Source organism: Schistocerca cancellata, chromosome 7, assembly GCF_023864275.1.
Source record: "Schistocerca cancellata isolate TAMUIC-IGC-003103 chromosome 7, iqSchCanc2.1, whole genome shotgun sequence".
NCBI lineage: Eukaryota > Metazoa > Arthropoda > Insecta > Orthoptera > Acrididae > Schistocerca > Schistocerca cancellata.
This window is the reverse complement of record NC_064632.1, coordinates 245,556,275-245,581,190: the sequence shown is the minus strand read 5'-3', so window position 1 is coordinate 245,581,190 and position 24,916 is coordinate 245,556,275. Positions and strand designations below refer to the sequence as shown.

At 43.6% G+C, this 24,916-nt stretch overlaps 1 protein-coding gene across 1 annotated transcript in view; it reads left to right on the top strand.

The window, feature by feature from the left end:
* Window positions 1-24,916, top strand: part of LOC126091940 (ubiquitin carboxyl-terminal hydrolase 20) — a 190,524-nt gene that overhangs the window by 37,296 nt on the left and 128,312 nt on the right. Inside the window, exons 6-9 of the mRNA XM_049907266.1 lie at window positions 541-673; window positions 19,026-19,218; window positions 22,201-22,417; window positions 22,501-22,641. Of these exons, the coding sequence (XP_049763223.1) occupies window positions 541-673; window positions 19,026-19,218; window positions 22,201-22,417; window positions 22,501-22,641 (684 nt within the window). The remainder of the gene's footprint in view (window positions 1-540; window positions 674-19,025; window positions 19,219-22,200; window positions 22,418-22,500; window positions 22,642-24,916) is intronic.

The following is a 24,916-nucleotide window of genomic DNA, read 5'->3' as shown; positions in this document are numbered from 1 at the left end:
CTATCTCCTTTCCATTGACGTAGAAAATTTGTGTCAATAAAACACTTGAGCAGCTACAGACTTGTTCAAAAAAGAGCTTGCATTGGCTAGACACTTACTCAGTAGGTTAAGGTGACAGGCGGTACAGTAATGCAAGCAGAGAGAAAATTCTTCAAGCAGTAGAATATTTATGTAACTGTCTCTATAGGGCATGAGATGATCAGAAACACAGGTAGCGGATAATAATATTCCAGAGGTAATACTGGTCAAGGCATATAGAGCTATTTGTGGCAAGAAGAAAGCAGACGTGAGGAAATGATGTTTTTCTGATATAAAGTTATAGAAAAGAAGGAAAAAATTTATATATAAAGAAAGTTGCTTGCTCAAAATTATTGCAAAAAATTTTATTTCCTCACGGGAGAATGAAGTACCCTTCAAATATCACTGTTTAGAGAACTTATTACTCCAGTTCGAGTTTATTTATGTTTTTTATAAGTAATAAAAAATTGCTTCAAAGAATCTAAAAGTTACAAACTTACATTTTGAATTTGCCATATTCAGGTACACCCAATGTTTCGTGGCTATCAGCAACATGATACCCAGGAATTCTTGCGATGTTTCATGGACCAGCTGCATGAAGAATTGAAGGAGCCAGTAGTGGATATTTATCCTGAGAAACCAGTTCCCCCACATGGTAAGCAAATATTCTTAAAAAAAAAAAAAAAAAACCTTTAAACATTGGGTTTGCTTGTAACGATAATACCATTTGAAACTTCAGAATGAGTGTTGTAGACAGTGGTGTAGTCTCCAGCACTTGTTGAGCAATAAATTTTACCTTGGGATTTTGGCACTGATGTGTGGTATGAAATTGTTAAGTTTAAGGAGTAAAAGTAATTGAAGGAGTTAAAATATCAATAAGACTTAAAACATCACTTGCTTACACTAGACATACACACCATTGGTTAAGATGGCAGAAAACTTTTTCAGTCTAGAGATAGAGGTACTGCTCCCCCCCCTCCCTCCCCTCCCTCCCTCCCTCCCTCCCTCCCTCCCTCCCTCCCTCTCTCTCTCTCTCTCTCTCTCTCTCTCTCTCTCTCTCTCTCTCTCTCTCTCTCTCTCTCTCACACACACACACACACACACACACACACACTCACACTCACTCTTACACTTGTGGATATTGTGTCAGCTATGGTTCTACCTTGAGCAAACACTAATTCCTGTTTTAACACTCATAAATGTTTTAGTAAAGTTCCACCACCATCAGAGGGTTCATTTATTTTCTTTTTATCACATACTAATATTTATGTGGCTGTGTGATGTTTGCAGTACAGCTGGTATTTTGCTCTAGTTTATCATTTTTTGTTGATTCTGCTCTTAATTGCCTCTATGGGGTTGTAAACTGTGCTTGCTAACACACACACGAAAAGTGTTTGACACAGTGTCCCATAGCAGACTGTTAACAAAGGTCAAAGAATATAGAAGTTTCTCAGATATGGGAGTAGCTTGAAGATTTCTTAAGTAAGAGACTCCTGTATAGTGTCCTGCATGGCGAGTGTTTGTCAGAGACAAGGGTATCATCAAGAATGCTGCAAGAAAGTGTGAAATTACTGCTCGTATTGTCTATATGCGTAAACGATCTGACGGATTGGGTGAACAACAATCTGGGACTGTTTACTGATGACGCTGTAGTGCATGGGAAAGCGTCGTCGATAAGTGCCTTTAGGATGATATGGCATAACTTACACAGCATTTCTATTTGATGTAATGAATGACAGCTTGCTCTGAATGTAGAAGAATGTAAGTTAATGCAGATGAGTAGGAAAAACAATCCTGTAATTTTCAAATACAGTATTATTGGTGTGCTGCTCAACACAGTCACATCAATTTAATATCGGAGTGTAATATTGCAGAGTGGAGGTGGAACGAGCATCTAAGGCTTGTAGTAGAGAAGCTGAATGGTGAACTTCACTGTATGGTGGGAATTCTAGACAAGATTAGCTCATCTGTAAATGCGGCCATGTGTACAACACTTGTGTGACCCATTCTTGAGTACTGCTAGAGTGTTTGGGAACCCCACCAGGCCGGATTAAAGGAAGACTTCAAACACTGGTGGTATGCTGCTAGATTTGTTACCAGTAGGCTTGATAAACACATGGATGTTACAGAAATGTTTTGTGAACTCAAATGGGAATCCCTGGAGGAAAGGTGATCTTTTTGTGATACACTATTGAGAATATTTAGAGAACTGGAATTTGTGGCTGATTGCAGAACTGTTGTGCTGCCACCAGTCTACTTTTCTCGTAAGGACCATGAAGAAAAGATAAGAGAAATTAGGTCTTGTACGGAGGTGTGCAAACAGTCATTTTTCACCTATTTGATTTGCAAGTGAAACAGGAAGGGGTATGGCTGTTAGTTGTACAAGGTAAATTCTCCCATGCATCATATAATGGTTTTTGGAGTAAGCGTGTAGGTGCAGGTAATCTAAATGTAAGTCGTCATAAATCTCCATTTTCCAAAGTCATAATTGTCACATTCATTAAAAGTGAGTGTCAATTTAAAAATACATAAAAAATAAGAATATTTATATATAGCAAGCACTTGTAGTTTAATACTGGAAAATAATGCTGGTAATTTTTATACTACACAGATCCTCACTGAGGAATTGCGAAGTTTTACATAACAAATAAACTGCCCCGTATCAATTACTTATACAATAATTTTCGGATAGAACAGAGGAGGAGGGAGACTAGAGAGTAGAGTGAGAGTGTAGAACAAATGGGATGGGTGGAGGCAGAGATGGAGGGGGATGTGGGACAAGGAATAGCAGAGATTGAGGCCCCAAGTGGATTACGGGATTGAAGGATGTGTTGAGAGCATAAATCATATCTACACAGTTGGGGAGGTATCCAGACAGCATGGTCTGTGAAGCAGGCATTAAAATCAAGCATATTGTGCTCAGCAGCAGGTCATCAACTCTGCTCCAACCCACAGTTTGGTGGTTGCCTTTCATTGGGGTAGACAGCTGATTCCTGGTCATATCCACATAAAAGGCCGTGCAGAAATTACAGCAGTATTGCTATATGATATGCTCGGACATGACTGGAATAGGTTGTGCATAGGGCAGGTGTTGCATCTGGGTCCTCTGCATCAAGGTGTTGGAAGTAGTTGCGGTATCTGCGCCAGTAAGAAGTTATTGAAATGGGATGGACACGGGAAGACGAGATGTACATGTACAGACAAACAAATTATACCAGTTTTAGATCCCTTGCATGATCTATTTAAGAAAAAGAGCTTCACAAATTGAGCTTGGAGCGCGGCGCCCTTAATGCTCCAGTGCTCAATTGGGAAGAGATCCAGCGATCTTGCTGGCCAGGTTAGGGGTTTGGCAAGCACGAAGACAAGCAGTAGAAACTCTCGCTGTGTGCAGGTGGGCATTACCTTGCTGAAATGTAAGCCCAGGATGGCTTCCTATGGAGGGCAACAAAAGTGGTGTCGAATATTGTCAATGTACCGCTGTGCTGTAAGCGTGTCACAGACGATAACTAAAGGAGTTCTGCTATAAAAAAAAAAATGGCACCCCAGACCATCCCTGTTGGTTTTTGGGGCCATACGGTTGGTGATACTCTGGTTGGTATCCCACAGCTACACATGGTGCCTCTATACACGTCTTCGGCCTGGGGTCTCGTTGACTGGAGTAGAACTGTCTTCAGTGATGAGTTCCACTTTGAACTGATCAGCAAAGACATGTCTGGAAAGTCCCGGGACTTGTGTCTAGGGACAGCAAATCTTGGTGCCGATCGGGTGAGCTGATCGACTACGCTCGGTTGGACTCGGTTTTGTAGCTCTTAGCACTTTCTGGTGGCAGGTAGCGAAAACGTACAGAAGACCTCTGTGTATTGTTTGTGTGTTTTGATTATAGAGCATTTGTTTACGTTAATAAAACTTAAATTTGAAAATTGAAAAATTGTAGTTGCAGTTTGTGCATTGCAACATAGGACAGTAATAAAAGCTTAATATCGCTAAGTTGTCTAAAATACAGGAATGATAACCAAAATTTTTGTAAAAATTGACAATACTTCAACACTTTTTTTCTTTACTATAGGAGAGTGAAAATCATTTGGGAAGTGAGAAATACAGGTTTCTCTTTAACCTGCTTGGCCTCACTAGAGACTGCATTTCAAGATCATTCTCCCTGACTTATAATTACGAATGTCTCAAACCTTGCTATCCCAGAAAATCATGCAAAGAATTATGTTGTCACAACATTATTTTTCCCAAAAACCAAAATAATAAAATTAAAAAAAAAATTATTTGAAGAATCTGACAATAGAATTACTCATTTCCCCCAAGTGTAATTTAAATATCTCATTTCTAGTTTACAAACTGTATCAAAGAAACATACTATCACCTATTTTATCATAGTTTTCTGCATTAAAAATGTGCTTTGACAATTTACTTTACTTTTTACTCTCACAGTCATTGGGAGTGACAATTCTCATTTGTTTCTTATTTATCGGCAAAACACTAATGGCAATCAGATAACACCAATGATTTTTATTATGAACTCATACCATTCATCATCATCATCATCATCATCATCATCATCATCATCATCATTTAAGACTGATTATGCCTTTCAGTGTTCAGTCTGGAGCATAGCCCCCCTTATACAGTTCCTCCATGATCCCCTATTCAGTGCTAACATTGGTGCCTCGTCTGATGTTAAACCTATTACTTCAAAATCAATCTTAACCGAATCCAGGTACCTTCTCCTCGGTCTGCCCCGACTCCTCCTACCCTCTACTGCTGAATCCATGAGTCTCTTGGGTAACCTTGCTTCTCCCATGCGTGTAACATGACCCCTCCATCTAAGCCTGTTTGCCCTGACTGCTACATCTATAGAGTTCATTCCCAGTTTTTCTTTGATTTCCTCATTGTGGACACCCTCCTGCCCTTGTTCCCATCTACTAGTACCTGCAATCATCCTAGCTACTTTCATATCCGTAACCTCAACCTTGTTGATAAGGTAACCTGAATCCACCCAGCTTTCGCTCCCATACAACAAAGTTGGTCGAAAGATTGAACGGTGCACAGATAACTTAGTCTCGGTACTGACTTCCTTCTTGCAGAAAAGAGTAGATCGTAGCTGAGCGCTCACTGCATTAGCTTTGCTACACCTCGCTTCCAGTTCTTTCACTATGTTGCCATCCTGTGAGAATATGCATCCTAAGTACTTAAAACCGTCCACCTGTTCTAACTTTGTTCTTCCTATTTGGGCACTCAATCCATTTATATTTTTTTCCCACTGACATTACTTTCGTTTTGGAGATGCTAATCTTCATACCATAGTCCTTACATTTCTGATCTAGCTCTGAAATATTACTTTGCAAACTTTCAATCGAATCTGCCATCACAACTAAGTCATCCGCATATGCAAGACTGCTTATTTTGTGTTCACATATCTTAATCTCACCCAGCCAGACTATTGTTTTCAACATATGATCCATAAATAATATGAACAACAGTGGAGACAGGTTGCAGCCTTGTCTTACCCCTGAAACTACTCTGAACCATGAACTCAATTTACCGTCAACTCTAACTGCTGCCTGACTATCCATGTAAAGACCTTTAATTGCTTGCAAAAGTTTGCCTCCTATTCCATAATCTCGTAGAATAGACAATAACTTCCTCCTAGGAACCCGGTCATATGCCTTTTCTAGATCTATAAAGCATAGATACAATTCCCTGTTCCACTCATAACACTTCTCCATTATTTGCCGTAAGCTAAAGATCTGGTCCTGACAACCTCTAAGAGGCCTAAACCCACACTGATTTTCATCCAATTGCTCCTCAACTAATACTCGCACTTTCCTTTCAACAATACCTGAGAAGATTTTACCCACAACGCTGATTAAAGAGATACCTCTGTAGTTGTTACAATCTTTTCTGTTTCCATGTTTAAAGATTGGTGTGATTACTGCTTTTGTCCAGTCTGATGGAACCTGTCCCGACTCCCAGGCCATTTCAATTATCCTGTGTAGCCATTTAAGGCCTGACATTCCACTGTATTTGATGAGTTCCGACTTAATTTCATCCACCCCAGCCGCTTTATTGCACTGCAATCTACTGACCATTTTTTCCACTTCCTCAAATGTGATCCTATTTCCATCATCATTCCTATCCCATTCTACCTCGAAATCTGAAACATTACTGATCGCATTTTCACCTACATTGAGCAACTCTTCAAAATATTCCCTCCATCTGGCCAAGGCATCCACAGGATTCACCATCAGTTTTCCTGACCTGTCCAAAATACTTGTCATTTCCTTCTTACCTCCCTTTCGAAGACTGCTAATTACACTCCAGAATGGTTTTCCAGCAGCTTGACCCATAGTCTCCAACCTGTTTCCAAAGTCTTCCCACGATTTCTTCTTGGATGCTGCAATTATCTGTTTGGCTTTGTTTCTTTCTTCAACATAACTTTCTCTGTCTACCTGGGTTCTGGTATGTAGCCATTTTTGATACGCCTTCTTTTTCCTGTACAGGCTGCCTTGACTGTATCATTCCACCAAGCTGTTTGCTTCATCCTACTTTTACACACTACTGTTCCAAGACATTCTTTAGCCACTTCTAGTACTGTGTCCCTGTACCTTGTCCATTCCTTTTCCAATGACTGTAGTTGACTACATTCAACTAACTGGTACCTTTCTGAGATCGCTGTTATGTACTTGTGCCTGATTTCCTTATCCTGAAGTTTCTCCACTCTTATCCTCCTACATATGGACCTGACCTCCTGCACTTTCGGCCTCGCAATCCCAATTTCACTGCAGATTAAATAATGATCAGTGTCATCAAAGAATCCCCTGAATACACGTGTGTCCCTCACAGCCTTCCTGAATTCCTGATCTGTTATTATATAGTCAATGACAGATCTGGTTCCCCTGCCTTCCCAAGTATACCGGTGAATGTTCTTATGTTTAAAAAAGGAGTTTGTGATTACTAAGCCCATACTGGCACAGAAATCCAAGAGTTGTTTCCCGTTCCTGTTGGCCTCCATATCCTCTCCAAATTTACCCATAACGTTTTCATACCGTTCTGTTCGATTTCCAATCCTGGCGTTAAAATCACCCATGAGCAGAACACTGTCCTTGTCCTTTACTCTAACAACTACATCACTGAGTGCCTCATAAAAACTATCCATCTTATCTTGATCTGTCCCTTCACAAAGCGAATATACTGACACAATCCTAATTTTCTTGCTAGACACTGTCAAATCTATCCACATCAGTCGTTCGTTTACATACCTTATTGCAACTACGCTGGGTTCCATTTCTTTCCTGATGTAAAGCCCTACACCTCATTGTGCTATTCCTGCTTTGACACCTGACAGGTAGACCTTGTATTCTCCCACTTCCTCTTCTTTCTCACCCCTTACCCGAATGTCACTAACAGCTAAAACGTCCAGCCCCATCTTACTTGCAGCCTCTGCCAGCTCTACCTTCTTCCCAGAGTAGCCCCCATTGATATTAATAGCTCCCCATCTCATTACCATTTGTTTGCCAAGTCGTATCTTAGGAGTCCCTGATTTGTCAGTTAGAGGTGGGACTCCGTCACCTCCAAAGGTCCGAGGCATTTTGCTCTGATTGTTGCCAGCATCATATTTAAAGTACCAGGGAAGCAGGTTGCTAGCCTTACTTGCCCCGAGTCCCATTGGGTTTTACCCCTAACGGCTGAGGGACTAACCGGTGGATTTGGTAGTCTTTGCCGTATGAGCGTAAAGGTGACCACGACTCAGAATATGTTCGAGATGCCCAGCCTTATTCCAAAGTAACTGGTATCCCGACTGTCAGGACCACTTACTTGGCCACCATACCATTGTACCAAATTAGTCCTAACATCAATAATACGAATTCCTGCACACAGCATAGGCTATTCCATCATGCGAAACATCTTTAACAAAAAACTTTTTTGCTTCACTACTACTGAGACTGTGGACTACTATTTTCAAAATATTTTAAACACTTGTAAAAAATACATAAACTTTGGTATTGTGTATATCTTGCTCTAATAATAGGTCATCAAGCTAACTAGCTTATGCCACAAAGGCCGACAGCTGTTAACTGATTCTCCATTCCAGTCCAGTACATTAATGTATACTCCTCCATCTTGAGGATTGTGAAATATAGTTACAACAGTCTTCGTGCTATTGGAAGATTCAATCTGCTGAAATGGATGTCACATAGAAAACATATAGCTGCTCGTTGAACTTCTGGAGAGAAGTATGTAAATCTCCACTACTTAAAGATCAAATTCAGCTCCAGGTTATTGAAGGTAACCAGTGTCCATGATGTTTGGGCAGACATCAGCGATAAACACAGGGTTCAGACCAATGTATCTGTGCTGTCCTCTACAGCCAGAAACGTTTAGAATTAGTCAGCTAAGATGATAAGGACTGTTGGTTTGGGAGGAATATAAACTTAAGTTTGTTTTAAGTTGTGGGGTATATTTTTGAGGGCTTTTTTGTAAAGTAAGCTATAGGTCCTAAAAACTCAGAAGTGGCTTAGGCACTTAGACACATTGCGACAACTTACACGAGATTAAAAACTTCATAATTAACAATTTTAAATTTTGTGCTGAATGAATCACAGTTCCTTGTCCTAAAGGAGAATGCAAGCTTTCACTGTCTGCCACCAGAGAGCAGCTCCAATTGGCTCACCCGATTGGCACCAAGATTTGCTACCCCTAGACACAGGTGACACCTGGGGCAGTGGTGGGATACCAACCTGACTGTTGGGCCATATGGTCTGACAACCAGGAGTGATTGTTTGGGGTGCTGTTTCTTTTCATAACAGGATCCTTTTGGTTGTCATCCACACAACCCTACAGAATAGTGGTAAATTCACAGCATTCTGCACCCAATTTTGTTGCTCTTCGTGGCAAGTCATCCCGGGCTTAACATTTCAGCAAGGTAATTCCCCCCCCCCCCCCCACCACACACACACACACACACACACACACACACACACACACACACACACAATGAGAATTTCTAATGCTTGTATTTGTACTTGCCAAACCTTACCTTGGCGTGCAAGGCCGCTGGATTTGTCACCCAATTGAGAATGTTTGTAGCTTTATGGACATCTACCCCTTACTGCCCCATCTGGCTCATTCATTAGTGGTGCATCATTTGTGCTTCTGCCTTTTATAAAATTCTTGGCAGTAGATTTGAGAGCCCATCTTCACACATTATTATGATAAATCCTGTAAGCCACCCGCCCTGGTGGAAGCTATTAGATTAGGGCTCGTTGTGGAAACTTTTGGATTTAGTCACATCACAGTAAGTGGCTTCTCTTTGCCCTTGTGGAGTTGAGTGCGCACAATTCCACACCTTGCAACCCCAGGAAAATCGGAGGTGGTCACGTGGTTTCATTCCAAGGAACCCAGCCTTGGAGGTTTAAATCGGTAATTTTTTATGGATTATATAATGTTAGTGTTCCCTTTTATTCATTGTCCATGTTTCCCAGTTGTGGTCATTGTAATGCTAACACCAAGCAAGATTTGCAGGGCTCAGATCCCTAGTATGATGTTAGTGTTTCAAGGTTTTTCTAAATCAAGTAAAGTGACTTGCAGAAAGGGTTCCTCAACGAAGCCACAGCTGATTGATTAACTTCCTTTTCCAGTACAAGCTAATTATCTTTCTGAAATCCATGATACCAATTGGATGTTAGACTATAACATACCATGCCCTTTTCTGTAGCGATACTTATGTTGCTCAACTCTCAATGGGAGTTGTTTCACTCTTCCTTATTTCCATCAATGGGCTAGTGACCTCGGTTGGACCGTTGGTTATCCCTGTGCTGTATGTCAAAGACTTTTGCATTGGCTTACAATTTTCTCTTGCGAAAATGTGGCTTGTGCATTTCTGTCATTGTACTAAGGTTCACCCCAACCCAGAACTGTACTTAGGTACCCAGCACTTGGACGTAGTTGGATAGTCTCAATTTTTAGGATTTGTCTTTGAGGAAAGGCTGATATGATTACCCCATCTTAGTCAATAAAGACTAGCCGCATGTGAAAACTTCACACTCTCTGCTTTCTCTCACTCACCTCTTGGGATGAAATCATGTTACTGTACTCCATATTGACCAGGCTCTGAACTGTGATTGCTAGGTTTACAGATCAGTGACAGCATCAGCTATGAAATTACTGGAGATGGTGCATCTTTGTGGAGTAAGAGTGGACCCTGGAGCCGTCCAGACTAGGCCAGTAGACAGTCTCCTTACCGAAGTGAGAATCTTATCTCCTCAGTTCTGGTGGTACAAACACTTGCTCGCTTGTACAATCACTATAGGATAATTTCCAAATCATATGTCTTACAGAATTTATTTTTCTTACAGGGGACATTAACCCCATGCTCCCTCCCTCTCCCTCCCCCTCATCTCTCCTCCCCTCCCACTCCCATCTCTTCCCTTCCCCCTCTCCCCACTCCACCTTCTTCCCCTTCCCCCACTCCCCTTCCTTCCCCCACTCCCCTTCCTTCCCCCTCACCCCCCCTTCTCCCCCTGCACCATCCCCTCTCCCCTCACCCCACTCTCCCCTCACCCCACTCTCCCCTCACCCCTCTCTCCCCTCACCCCTCTCTCCCCTCACCCCTCTCTCCCCTCACCCCTCTCTCCCCTCACCCCTCTCTCCCCTCACCCCTCTCTCCCCTCACCCCTCTCTCCCCTCACCACTCTCTCCCCTCACCCCTCTCTCCCCTCACCACTCTCTCCCCTCACCACTCTCTCCCCTCACCCCTCTCTCCCCTCACCCCTCTCTCCCCTCACCCCTCTCTCCCCTCACCCCTCTCTCCCCTCACCCCTCTCTCCCCTCACCCCTCTCTCCCCTCACCCCTCTCTCCCCTCACCCCTCTCTCCCCTCACCCCTCTCTCCCCTCACCCCTCTCTCCCCTCACCCCTCTCTCCCCTCACCCCTCTCTCCCCTCTCACTCCTCTCCCCTCCCCTCACTCCTCTCCCCTCCCCTCACTCCTCTCCCCTCCCCTCACTCCTCTCCCCTCCCCTCACTCCTCTCCCCTCCCCTCACTCCTCTCCCCTCCCCTCACTCCTCTCCCCTCCCCTCACCCCTCTCCCTCCTCTCCCCTCCCCTCACTCCTCTCCCCTCCCCTCACTCCTCTCCCTCCTCTCCCCTCACCCCTCTCCCTCCTCTCCCCTCACCCCTCTCCCTCCTCACCCCTCACCCCTCTCCCTCCTCTCCCCTCACCCCTCTCCCTCCTCTCCCCTCACCCCTCTCCCTCCTCACCCCTCTCCCTCCTCACCCCTCTCCCTCCTCTCCCCTCTCCCTCCTCTCCCCTCTCCCTCCTCACCCCTCTCCCTCCTCACCCCTCTCCCTCCTCACCCCTCTCCCTCCTCACCCCTCTCCCTCCTCACCCCTCTCCCTCCTCACCCCTCTCCCTCCTCACCCCTCTCCCTCCTCACCCCTCTCCCTCCTCACCCCTCTCCCTCCTCACCCCTCTCCCTCCTCACCCCTCTCCCTCCTCACCCCTCTCCCTCCTCACCCCTCTCCCTCCTCACCCCTCTCCCTCCTCACCCCTCTCCCTCCTCACCCCTCTCCCTCCTCACCCCTCTCCCTCCTCTCCCCTCTCCCCTCATCCCTCTCCCCTCACCCCTCTTCCTCCCTCTCTCTCCTCCCTCTGCCTCTCACCCCCTCCAGTGTGATTCCTACTTTGTTAGTAGCCATGAGTTAGTACTGATTATTTCAAGGAACCGTAGGTATCTATTTCTCTGTGTTCTTCGAGAATATAATAATGCAAAGATCACTTACACTTGCAGCTCTAAAACTGTCCAGAGGATGGGATATTCGTTTGCATCTCCAGCTGCTCAGTAACATTTGTTGTCAGGAAAGTGTAATGTCTTTACACTGGAGCTGATATCCATTAACAGAGCCCTAATTTTGATTAATCAAGCATCCTTCAAATCCAATACAATTTATATTGGCTCAACAAGCAGTCTCCAAGTTATTGATTGTAGTTTGCTAGAGCAGTGAATGTTACCTAGTGACTGGAAAAAAGCAGAGGTCATTCCCATTTTCAAGAAGGTTCGTTGGACAAATGCACATAATCATTGGCGTATGTTGTTGATATCAATCTGTTGTGGAATTATAGAACATTTTTTATGCTCAAGAATTATATCAGTTGTGCAGGACGGAAATCTCGTCTATAAAAATCAGCAAAGATTCCACAGACAGAGATCTTACGAAACGTGGCTCACTGTGTTCCTCCACGAGATCCATAGCACTGTAGACAATGGCACTCAGGTCAATGCCTTATTCCCGGACTTCAGGAAAGCGTTTGACACCACCTGGCTCTGCCATTTACTGAAAAACAAACGAGCTTATTGAGTATTGTACCGGATGACCAGATGAAAGACTTCATTGCAGATAGAACTCGACAAGTTGCTCTTAACAGGAAAAACTTGATAGATGTTAAGGGTAATTTCCAGACTACCCTAAGGAATTGTGATGGACCTTTGTTGTTTACATCTTGTAGAAAATTTCAGAAACTCTTTAAGACAGTCCACAGACGCATTGGTTGTCTTCAAGAAAGTAGCAATACCAGAAGACAGTATCGATTTGCAGAATGAACTACAGAGGACTTATGAATGGTACGTGTTCTGGCAGTTGACCCTCAACCTAAATAACTGTAACATACTACACATACCTGGGAAAAGAAATCCATTGCTGTACAACTACACTGTTTATGACAAATTACTGGAAGCAGGTAAGAATGAATAAGTCAGTGATACTTAAAGTACCCCACACACCATCAGGTGGGGGTGGCCTGAGGAGTACAGTAAACTCATCCTGGTGCTTTTGAAACCACACACGTACACTGGGTATGTGACACAATGCATTTTACTGCTGGTAGATGTCATCATACCGAGGAAAAACGAACTGCATTTAAGGCTGGACGTGGTAACTAAGGATAGATGTATACTTTCGTTGATCAACGGTGCTGTCCAGAATGGCAAGATCACCTAGCGAGTGCCCTCCGGCCTGTACACTTTCGACTATTGTTGCAGGGTGTTTGCTGTCAGATATTTCACACCTTACACACCAACAGCCATCTGTCCAATGGAGCATAAAACTTGACTCATCTAAAAAGTCATCCTGTTGCCACTCAGTATGTCCACGCATACTTGCGCAGTAGTTCCACTACATGCCCCTGCCCTGTGCTGAAAGTTTCAAGTTCCACATTGAGTTATGACACTACAGATTTTTTATCTAGTTTGCTGAACCCACATGTCTTCCTGCTTGTTTTAGTTGTCCTTTGTAATCATTGTTACGTCAACTGCTTCGTGGTCACTGATACCAGTTTTGATGTGGACGTCCTCAAAGAGGTCAGGTCTATTCGTTCCATTAGATCCAATATATTTCCATCATGAGTGGGGTTCCTATCTATCTACTCAAGGTAGTTTTCAGAGAAATCATTTAGTAAAGGTTCACAGGATGTCTTGTCATGCCCACCACTAATAAAACTGTAATTTTCTCAATTAATTGTAGGATGATTTAAGTCTCCACCTGTGATTATAGGTCCGCACCGATAGCTGAGTGGTCAGTGCGGCGGTCTGTCATGCCAAGGGGTCCGGGTTCGATCCCGGCTGTGTCAGAGATTTTCTCCGCTCAGGGACTGGGTGTTGTGTTGTCCTCATTATCATTTCATCATCATCAGTGGAAGGCAATGGGAAACCACCACTGGAATCACTTCCCTAGACAATCATACGGTGGATCTCTCTGATGAGGCTTCCCCCATGACGAGATCTGCTGTAAGGCAGAACACAAAGTTAGTTAGTATGATTATAGTGTGATTGAGGAACTCATGCAAGTGAACTGAGGTTTTCCCTAAAGTTGTCAGTCACTTCAGGAGATGAGTATGGTGGGCGATAGAAGGATCCCATTATCATTTTATCCCCACCCCTGAGTCTTGCCCACGCACTCTCACATGCAACTCCAATTTCTACCTCGGTGGATTTGAGTTTCTTGTCTACTGTGACAAGTACACCTTTACCATTTCCCATTTACCCAACCTTTCGATATACATTTAAATTTCTTCCAAAACTCTCACTGCTATCTGTTTCAGGTTTCAACCGGCTTTCTGTACATAGTATTATGTGATCTTCACTGCTTTTCATGAACGCTTCAAACTGTGGCACCTTGTTATGAATGCTTGGGTAGTTTACCATAAGGATTTTAATACTGCCACCTGTGAGAGGCATTTAAAACACTTGTGTGCATTTTACACACAGTCAGCTATCTGAGTGGCAGCCTCTGGTATGCAGTGCATACCTGACCTATTTCAGACCTGTGGCGCAAGTCCAGGAAGCCGCAGCCTGTCTTGCACAGAACCTTCAAAATGTCTAGTTCAGTTCTTCCACTCGACTCAGAACCAAAGGGCTATAATCAGTTCTGGGGACAGTGCTGCAAATTTTAAGTTTCATTGAAACTTCATGTGCAATGCTGGTCTTCTCAACTTTCTCTGCTAGTCACTGGAATGACCCAAGAATGACACCAGAGCCCAGACGACAGGCACTATTTGTTCCAACCTGCGCCACAATCTGCAGTTGGTTGTACCGTGTCCCCTTAATATCTGCTGGAATATCTTCTTCAACTTGTTAAATGAGGCCCCCAGACATACACACTGAGTGCACGTGGTGTCCTTTCCTGTCCCTTGCTGCCATTTCTCTAAGGGGAACCATCATTCTCCACATGTTTGAATTGCCGAAGTTTAATAGACCCCTACCCTTTTATGTTTGCCTCTTCCTGACACTGGACAAAACAGATGTCCTGAAAATAGGTGAAGTGAATCCCACGGACTGTTTCAATTTCACTGAAAGACAGTACCTCAAACTTGATGGTTAGCAGGATCGGTACCACATGCTGAGTCTTCCATGATCCACGTCCACCCTGTACATGTAGGTTAGTAATGACAGATCGTGTACTTTCTGCAGAGGAGACAGGATCCACGGGAGAGGATAGTGCTTGAGGTGCCTCTGCTACAGGTATCATAGGTACACAACTCTCCAGAGCTCTTCCAGCACACCGATTTGCATTAGCTGCCAATCGTTGACAGTAGTCAGGGCAATTTCTAGCTGCTTACATCAACCAACTCATCCTGTTTTAGAGAACAGCATTCACAGTGGAGCTGCATTTTGGTTGGTGCTTTGAACAAATAAATTTAAATTAATCCTACTGATTATCTTTTAATTTAATGAGCTAAAACGTTGCTAATTCACTATAAGAATTGAAGCAAATACACAAAATGAGATTTCCGTTAAGTCAACACACAAACCTGTGGTAAGAACTGCTAGTTTCCTAAAATGTTTTGATGTTCATTATACACTCCTGGAAATGGAAAAAAGAACACATTGACACCGGTGTGTCAGACCCACCATACTTGCTCCGGACACTGCGAGAGGGCTGTACAAGCAATGATCACACGCACGGCACAGCGGACACACCAGGAACCGCGGTGTTGGCCGTCGAATGGCGCTAGCTGCGCAGCATTTGTGCACCGCCTCCGTCAGTGTCAGCCAGTTTGCCGTGGCATACGGAGCTCCAGCGCAGTCTTTAACACTGGTAGCATGCCGCGACAGCGTGGACGTGAACCGTATGTGCAGTTGACGGACTTTGAGCGAGGGCGTATAGTGGGCATGCGGGAGGCCGGGTGGACGTACCGCCGAATTGCTCAACACGTGGGGCGTGAGGTCTCCACAGTACATCGATGTTGTCGCCAGTGGTCGGCGGAAGGTGCACGTGCCCGTCGACCTGGGACCGGACCGCAGCGACGCACGGATGCACGCCAAGACCGTAGGATCCTACGCAGTGCCGTAGGGGACCGCACCGCCACTTCCCAGCAAATTAGGGACGCTGTTGCTCCTGGGGTATCGGCGAGGACCATTCGCAACTGTCTCCATGAAGCTGGGCTACGGTCCCGCACACCGTTAGGCCGTCTTCCGCTCACGCCCCAACATTGTGCAGCCCGCCTCCAGTGGTGTCGCGACAGGCGTGAATGGAGGGACGAATGGAGACGTGTCGTCTTCAGCGATGAGAGTCGCTTCTGCCTTGGTGCCAATGATGGTCGTATGTGTGTTTGGCGCCGTGCAGGTGAGCTCCACAATCAGGACTGCATACGACCGAGGCACACAGGGCCAACACCCGGCATCATGGTGTGGGGAGCGATCTCCTACACTGGCCGTACACCACTGGTGATCATCGAGGGGACACTGAATAGTGCACGGTACATCCAAACCATCATCGAACCCATCGTTCTACCATTCCTAGACCGGCAAGGGAACTTGCTGTTCCAACAGGACAATGCACGTCCGCATGTATCCCGTGCCACCCAACGTGCTCTAGAAGGTGTAAGTCAACTACCCTGGCCAGCAAGATCTCCGGATCTGTCCCCCATTGAGCATGTTTGGGACTGGATGAAGCGTCGTCTCACGCGGTCTGCACGTCCAGCACGAACGCTGGTCCAACTGAGGCACCAGGTGGAAATGGCATGGCAAGCCGTTCCACAGGACTACATCCAGCATCTCTACGATCGTCTCCATGGGAGAATAGCAGCCTGCATTGCTGCGAAAGGTGGATATACACTGTACTAGTGCCGACATTGTGCATGCTCTGTTGCCTGTGTCTATGTGCCTGTGGTTCTGTCAGTGTGATCATGTGATGTATCTGACCCCAGGAATGTGTCAATAAAGTTTCCCCTTCCTGGGACAATGAATTCACGGTGTTCTTATTTCAATTTCCAGGAATGTAGTTTTTAGTAAACTTGAAAACAGAGTTAATTTATGATAAATGCAGATAATATACACTCCTAGAAATTGAAATAAGAACACCGTGAATTCATTGTCCCAGGAAGGGGAAACTTTATTGACACATTCCTGGGGTCAGTTACATCACATGATCACACTGACAGAACCACAGGCACATAGACACAGGCAACAGAGCATGCACAATGTCGGCACTAGTACAGTGTATATCCACCTTTCGCAGCAATGCTGGATGTAGTCCTGTGGAACGGCTTGCCATGCCATTTCCACCTGGCGCCTCAGTTGGACCAGCGTTCGTGCTGGACGTGCAGACCGCGTGAGACGACGCTTCATCCAGTCCCAAACATGCTCAATGGGGGACAGATCCGGAGATCTTGCTGGCCAGGGTAGTTGACTTACACCTTCTAGAGCACGTTGGGTGGCACGGGATACATGCGGACGTGCATTGTCCTGTTGGAACAGCAAGTTCCCTTGCCGGTCTAGGAATGGTAGAACGATGGGTTCGATGACGGTTTGGATGTACCGTGCACTATTCAGTGTCCCCTCGACGATCACCAGTGGTGTACGGCCAGTGTAGGAGATCGCTCCCCACACCATGATGCCGGGTGTTGGCCCTGTGTGCCTCGGTCGTATGCAGTCCTGATTGTGGCGCTCACCTGCATGGCGCCAAACACGCATACGACCATCATTGGCACCAAGGCAGAAGCGACTCTCATCGCTGAAGACGACACGTCTCCATTCGTCCCTCCATTCACGCCTGTCGCGACACCACTGGAGGCGGGCTGCACAATGTTGGGGCGTGAGCGGAAGACGGCCTAACGGTGTGCGGGACCGTAGCCCAGCTTCATGGAGACGGTTGCGAATGGTCCTCGCCGATACCCCAGGAGCAACAGTGTCCCTAATTTGCTGGGAAGTGGCGGTGCGGTCCCCTACGGCACTGCGTAGGATCCTACGGTCTTGGCGTGCATCCGTGCGTCGCTGCGGTCCGGTCCCAGGTCGACGGGCACGTGCACCTTCCGCCGACCACTGGCGACAGCATCGATGTACTGTGGAGACCTCACGCCCCACGTGTTGAGCATTTTGGCGGTACGGCCACCTGGCCTCCCGCATGCCCACTATACGCCCTCGCTCAAAGTCCGTCAACTGCACATACGGTTCACGTCCACGCTGTCGCGGCATGCTACCAGTGTTAAAGACTGCGATGGAGCTCCGTATGCCACGGCAAACTGGCTGACACTGATGGCGGCGGTGCACAAATGCTGCGCAGCTAGCGCCATTCGACGGCCAACACCGCGGTTCCTGGTGTGTCCGCTGTGCCGTGCGTGTGATCATTGCTTGTACAGCCCTCTCGCAGTGTCCGGAGCAAGTATGGTGGGTCTGACACACCGGTGTCAATGTGTTCTTTTTTCCATTTCCAGGAGTGTATATGGCTACTCCTTTTTAAGGAAAACTAGATGTAACACAGTATGTTAGGTAGAAAATTTGCTACAGTGACTAAATCACAGCTGTTGATTTTCTACAAGTTGCTTGTAGATTATGCAAAGGACAATGATAGCTTCTGAAAATTCTCAGAAATGTGTGTTTCTGTCCTTGGTCCAAAAGCCAATGATCATGCTTTTTGAACATCAAATAAATCACTCCATTTCCACACCACAATGACAACAACACTGTCTTGTGTCCCCCCCCACCCCCAGACATACTTTATATACCCTCCACACTTGTGTTTCCATGTGCTGTCTGTGAATGGTTATTTCATGTTGACATCAAATATAGTCGGTGTTCACATTAATGTGATTGGACTGTGTAACTTTGTCAGCTGTGCAATTATTTCCCATCTCTGGCATGAATATTGTTCTCGGTGCCTCATTTTTACCCCTACTGAATATTATCATATTTCAATCAGATTTCTAGCTGTTTTACTAACTTCAAAGGGAGTAATCCATAATCTAGGGACTGATGCCCTTATTGTTTAGCCCCTTAACTCCCAACCAAGCAACCAACTCCTCCTGTAGCAATACTTTGTAAAAGTCAACAGCAACTCTTAAATTCTTTGTTAGAGTATTATCTTCTTTTTATTATTATTATCCATGAGTGCCAGTATTAAACCAGTCTTAAATTGGTAGCTACTGTTCAACATTTAAAATGGTGTTTGTGTGTCATAGATGCAGAATAATTTTTCCAGGTGCTAATTACTGTTTTGTTTGAAACAGATGACAATCAGCACATTAGGCGAAATTCCTTTGAAGACATTTCTGATGAGGATGATGAACATACTGGCGGTAGAGGAAGTGGAGGCGGTGGAAACTCTAGCCAATCTGAAGCTGAATATGAAACATGTGATTCAGGTGTGAGTGAGAGGTCTTCATTAAGTGACGAAGGGGAAAGATCATCAAGCAAAAACAGGTATGACTTTCTATCAGCAGTTTTTGCGTGTGATGTATTATATCTCATTTATAAGTATTTGGTGCTAGACATCCAGAAAAATTCCAATAAATGCCCTGCTGAATGAAATTTCACGTTTTTATGAGAAAGTTTGTTATTTCATATCTGTATTTGTTTTATAAAGTTAAATTAATCTTTATAGTAATCTGGTTGTTCTTGGGTATGGGTTTCAACAGGTATCTCAGAATATGTAAGACTGGTCACTGAGTGTATAGAAATCACTCTCTAGTAAAGTTAGTTACCCTTTGACCAATATCATCAATCACCGGATAGCGGTGCTTGATTGTTAAATGTTTCTTTTGTTGATGACAGAATAACCTCCTGTGAGGTACATTATTAAAACCAAATAAAAACTTTGTATGCGACTGTTATCTTTAATCATTCAAAACAAACTTGCATTACTGTCCATTACCCCACGCATTTATGCTGATTAATAGCAACTACTGTGGTTGTTATAATAAAAATTTACACCTTCTGGTCCTCAGGGCCACTTTGTCTTCAATTTAACCAGTAATTCGGCATGTTAGTTTTTGTAACGGTCACTCAAGATTTTGAGAAAATTTCAGTTCTGACTGTTCCTAAAACTTATCTTCATGTGATATCAAATTACTTTCTCTCAAGGTCTATGGATTGTTTCAAAGCTCCTACAGAATGGTACATAATGTGTCTTCTTCGGAAGATTTTTTAGGAATATATTATAGACTAATCCAACATCTTTCAATGAAGTAATTCAAAAGGATTTTACCTTCAATTTCTTGCTGATTGCTTGACATTTCACTAAGAGAAAGCATTTATGGACCTAAGTATTTTGGATAATATGTATCAGTTATCTGTGTGATACTAAAAGACCCACAATAATATAGCAATTTGTGCTTCTGAGCGTATAAAACTTGTTACTCACATTTTATCTCCAGCACCAGTCCTCAGTAGTCAGAAAATTGCTTTGTTTATATGATTAAAATTCTGGCTGGTACATTCTGTTTCATTGACACTGTCAATACTGTTGCTTTCTGAATACATTTTTTCAGGATCTTATTACGGAGGTATGTTTAGTTCCCCAGGTCACCTGACTTTAATCCTAGTAATACTGGGTGAGTCAGAGTATCTTGGATCCTGTTTTGACCTGCCTTCATGAATTTTTGGCAGCTTTGAGTGAGCTCAAAGCTGGATGATACCCAGATGCTCCTGGTGTATCGAAATTGTTGTGTCATAAAATGCCATAGCTGATAGTTCCTTAATAAAATGAGGAATGTAAGTTCTTTTTTGTCAGTGTATGTACACTACCCCACCATAGCTTGGAAACACAAAGCGATTATGGACAATGGAAAGGGAATATATTATAAAATTGCATTTTATTATCTTGTAAATGTTTATTAAGCACAAACCATACTAGGGTAAATGCAGCTATAAAATATTAAGATTCCTCAAAATAGCCAGCCTTTGTTTTAATCACTGCCTTGCATATTCTCGGCATGTGACAGGTCAAGTTTGCCAGGTTTCAGTTGGAATTAGTCTCTCTTCTTGCTACTGCTCCTCTCACAGGTGTGTCACATTCATGATTCCCCATTTTCAAATCTTCCTGTGCACCTTGTCCCACAATAACTCAATTGGATCACAATCAGGGGACAGGGGAGGCCATTCCACATTTTTTAAAATTTTCCGAACCTCTGTAGACTTCACACAGTTTTGACAAAATGGGATGTATGTTTTGGGTTGTCATCTTGCTGCAAAACGAACCTTTTTTCAATCAGACGCAAGCCAGATGTCGTGGCTCATTTCTGTAGAATGGCGTAATAATCCTTTTTGTTCATTTTTCCATCTACTTCAACCAAATCAATTTTATTGCATCTGAAAGATCCCCTTACAATCGCAGAACCTCTTCCATGCTTCACACTTAGAATCATGCACTGAGGGTTCAAGCATCCATGGAGTAAATGGCATATGAATTGTCGGTGTTTGCTTCCAGATATTTCAAACTTGGGTTCATCAGTGAATAAGGCTGTTTCCCAATTCACTGCTATCGGATGTGCTGTAGCCCATTGAATCCTTTTTTTTTTCTTGTTAAGAGGGCACAATGATGGTTTCCTTGCTGCTAGATAACCCTGGATGCTGCCAATTGCAGTTTCACTGTTGACTCACTCACTGGTGTATCCCAAGTTGTGTTTAGTTCAGCAGTCAATTCTTGGGCAGTTTCGAATCTATTATGTTTATTGGTCACTACCAAATACTTTTCCTGGTGTTTGATATTTTCCTGGATGCTCCTGAAAATTGACGATCATCATAGGTGCCTATATCTCGATACCAGTGTACGGTCTTAACAACTCCACTGATGAAAATCTTTAATCTCTTTGATATTTATTGGGCAGTATTGCCTTCTTGGTGCAGAGTGATTATCTTTACCTGTAAATCATTAGGAATCTGGCAGTTTGCAGCCATTTTCAGTTACTTTCGCTATATGTACCACATCCTTTCATGGCATGTTGAACTGCAACTGAACAGAACTGTAAACTACTTACCCACACACAGTCGTGCTGGCTGCTGGCACCACCAGGCATGTCTAATGGAAAGCTTGGACAGGTAAAGTCAGTTTATATAAAACTGTGCCGTATCATTGTGTATTTATTTATACAATAATTATCTGTACAATATTGAAAGTGACATAATTAATCGTTATTTGAGCATACTATTCTGTATTCTAACCAATAACTTGAGTGGACACTCCCACCTTCTACATTGTAATAGGCAGCATGATGTTTCAAAACTTATTAAGAGTAGTGTATAATTTGTGCATCTCATAACATGATAGTGATAGAAAGCTCGTACTTTGATATAACATAATTGAAGCGTGAAGGGAGCATATATTCATTTTTTTAAAAGAAACTTGCACTTTGTTCAAAGAGTAGTTGTGAAGTAGTATTTGTTTTTTAATTCAAGGCTCTACAGTATTCACAGATCCAGATCTCCATCTCCTTCTGAACGTGGGTCTCGTCTGTGCAAACCTACTTCAGCAGCTTGCAATCGTGGACCTTCCTGTTTGCCGTCTTCTGCTCCCGGGCCTGGAGCGTCACGCAAGAAACACCCCGTTAAGCACCGGAGTATCATTTCTGATGTATTTGATGGAAAGCTGCTGAGTTCTGTGCAGTGCCTTACATGCGATAGGGTTGGTACATGAAGGTGGTATGTCATTTGTGTACTTAGTGTTTTTGTCTGTGTGTATAATGGTGTGACCTGGGTTTCTGACAGATATCAACACGTGTTGAGACTTTCCAAGACCTATCATTGCCGATTCCAAGCAGAGACCACATTCACATGTTACATCAAGGCTCCTTAACTCCACAGAAAGGAGGACTCTCAGCTTGTTCTGATGTCTACACAGGAGACCAGGTGAGGTCATGCCTGTCAGTAACAGCATGCTGCATGACTGTATTAATGAGATTCAAGACAGGAGGATGGGCAGCATTGGTTGTGTCTGAATTTAATTGTTTGTACTCTGTAATGTCAAGTGGTACCATGTGCGACTTTATTTATGATGATTCATCATGACTTGGATGTAATTGCATTGAAGATGGATACACAGTAGCAAAAATTGATCTGCAATAGAAACCTTAAAATTTGTGGCTGATGCTGTCCTTCCTTCTGTATTGGATCACAGACCTTTTTGTTGCTCATCATGAGAAAATATTCCAAGATTTCAGGAACATGTAGCTTTGTTTTATATAGGAATCAGATAACTTTAAAAAAACTGTGCAAGTTGTTCTTTTTTAATTACATAGTAGACTAATAAAATTCTGTGTGTTTTAGCCAGTGCTCTGTTAGGCTTTCTCTTGCATGTTACCTCGGGAAAATTGCCCACGAAGTATAGCGGGGCGCACATAAGAAGGCCACTGAGTGAAGCGTTCTGCATGGGCAGAGAGGGAAAACACTTTGCGATGTCCGCAGTGCTGTCAGCTGACTGGGCCGCAAGCAGTTGAGCACGCCTAGTAATAATGTTAATAAGTTTGCCCATTCCAGTGGATAGGCTGTGCACCTGGTCAAGAATATTCTACTTACACTTTAATTTGACATTTTAGCCAGCCAATGTCTTGCTATTTTCATGGTTCCAAACTGTTTTTGTTTTCCTGATTTTAATAATGTGTGTGCAACTACAGAAATAATGTGGTTTTCATCCTTACAAGCAACTCCTCTTTATGAGATGAAACTGCATCAGTGGTGGTGTTCTCTGTGTAAAACTGTATAGAAAGCAACTGCAATACTGTAGCCACTTAAATGTACAATACCCTCCCGATTTTATAGACAGCAGAATTGTCTGCCACCACTTCCGAACCAGACAGCAACGACACACGCATACACACACACTGAAATCATTTAGACTGTGCTAGTGAAAATTTTGTGCCCAAGCGAAGATGACAGCAATGTGAATGGATTTTAATAGCAACATGACTCTACAAAAATTACAAATGACACTCTCTTTGCAAAAGTGTACCTGGACCAGCCAAACCAGGTACATAAAGAATATATGTGGAACTATGCAGGAAAACTCCCATTGATCAGTAAGTAATAACACTCAAATATGTCTAAGTGAAAATATAAACAATGTATTCATGTTGCCCTACAGTGACATTAATGTATTTTGAAATAATGCTGTCTGTTGATCATATACTCGGTTGGGGTATAATTAACCCACAGCTGTTACAGAGGTCTAGTGTGGGATGTAATTATCATACTGTGGCGAAACTTGGTAGATATGCTAATGCATTAATGCAAAACTGATTTGGTTTAGATTGGAGGAAAAAATTGTTCAAGTTTTGGCCAGAAGGTGCAAATCTGGTGCTGTACACTATTTTTGTGATGGTATGACATCCATGCTGTCATTTGACAAGCCATATTGTGGAAAAAACAGTATGGCTATTGAGAAGAGAGACAGTTTGCTGTTAATGAAACTGTTTTATGTGAACTGCAGTAATTACAGTGCTGCATTAATAGTGTCACTGACTGAAAGGTCTGAAGAGAGACCTGATGTCATTACATGGTTTAATGATGATGGTAATGAAATTTGAAAATGCTGGTGAGCTGGGTGTGGCATCTGGTAGAGGGAGGCATCCTATCCCGGTGGAAATAATTAACAAGGTTGATGTTGCTGTAACTGACAAAGCAGCAAGTGCCCTGGATAGCACTAGTGCTAGTGCTCGTGCAGTGTGTCAAGAATTGTCCATCCCATGGTCAACAGCATGTAAAGTTTGCAGTCTACATTAAACTGCTACCTACCGTATTTACTCGAATCTAAGCCGCACTCGAATCTTAGCCGCACCTGAAAAATGAGACGCGAAATCAAGGAAAAAAAATTTCCCGAATCTAAGCCGCACCTGAAATTTGAGACTCGAAATTCAAGGGGAGAGAAAAGTTTTAGGCCGCATCTCCAAATCAAAACAATGTTGGTCCATTGTAATATGAGACATAATTTAGGTCAAATGAATTACGATACAGCTACAGTAGTTTCGTTCGAGTCGTAAGCTTAGCAGTTAAGCTTTACCAGGTAGCCATTGCTATGCGTCAGGTGCTCCGTCCATATTTATACGGGTACCCTTCCTTTTTCACATGCTTCGTCTGGTTTGAATTGATTGCTTATTTTTCTTTGATCAGATAAGTGCCGTTCTCTTTG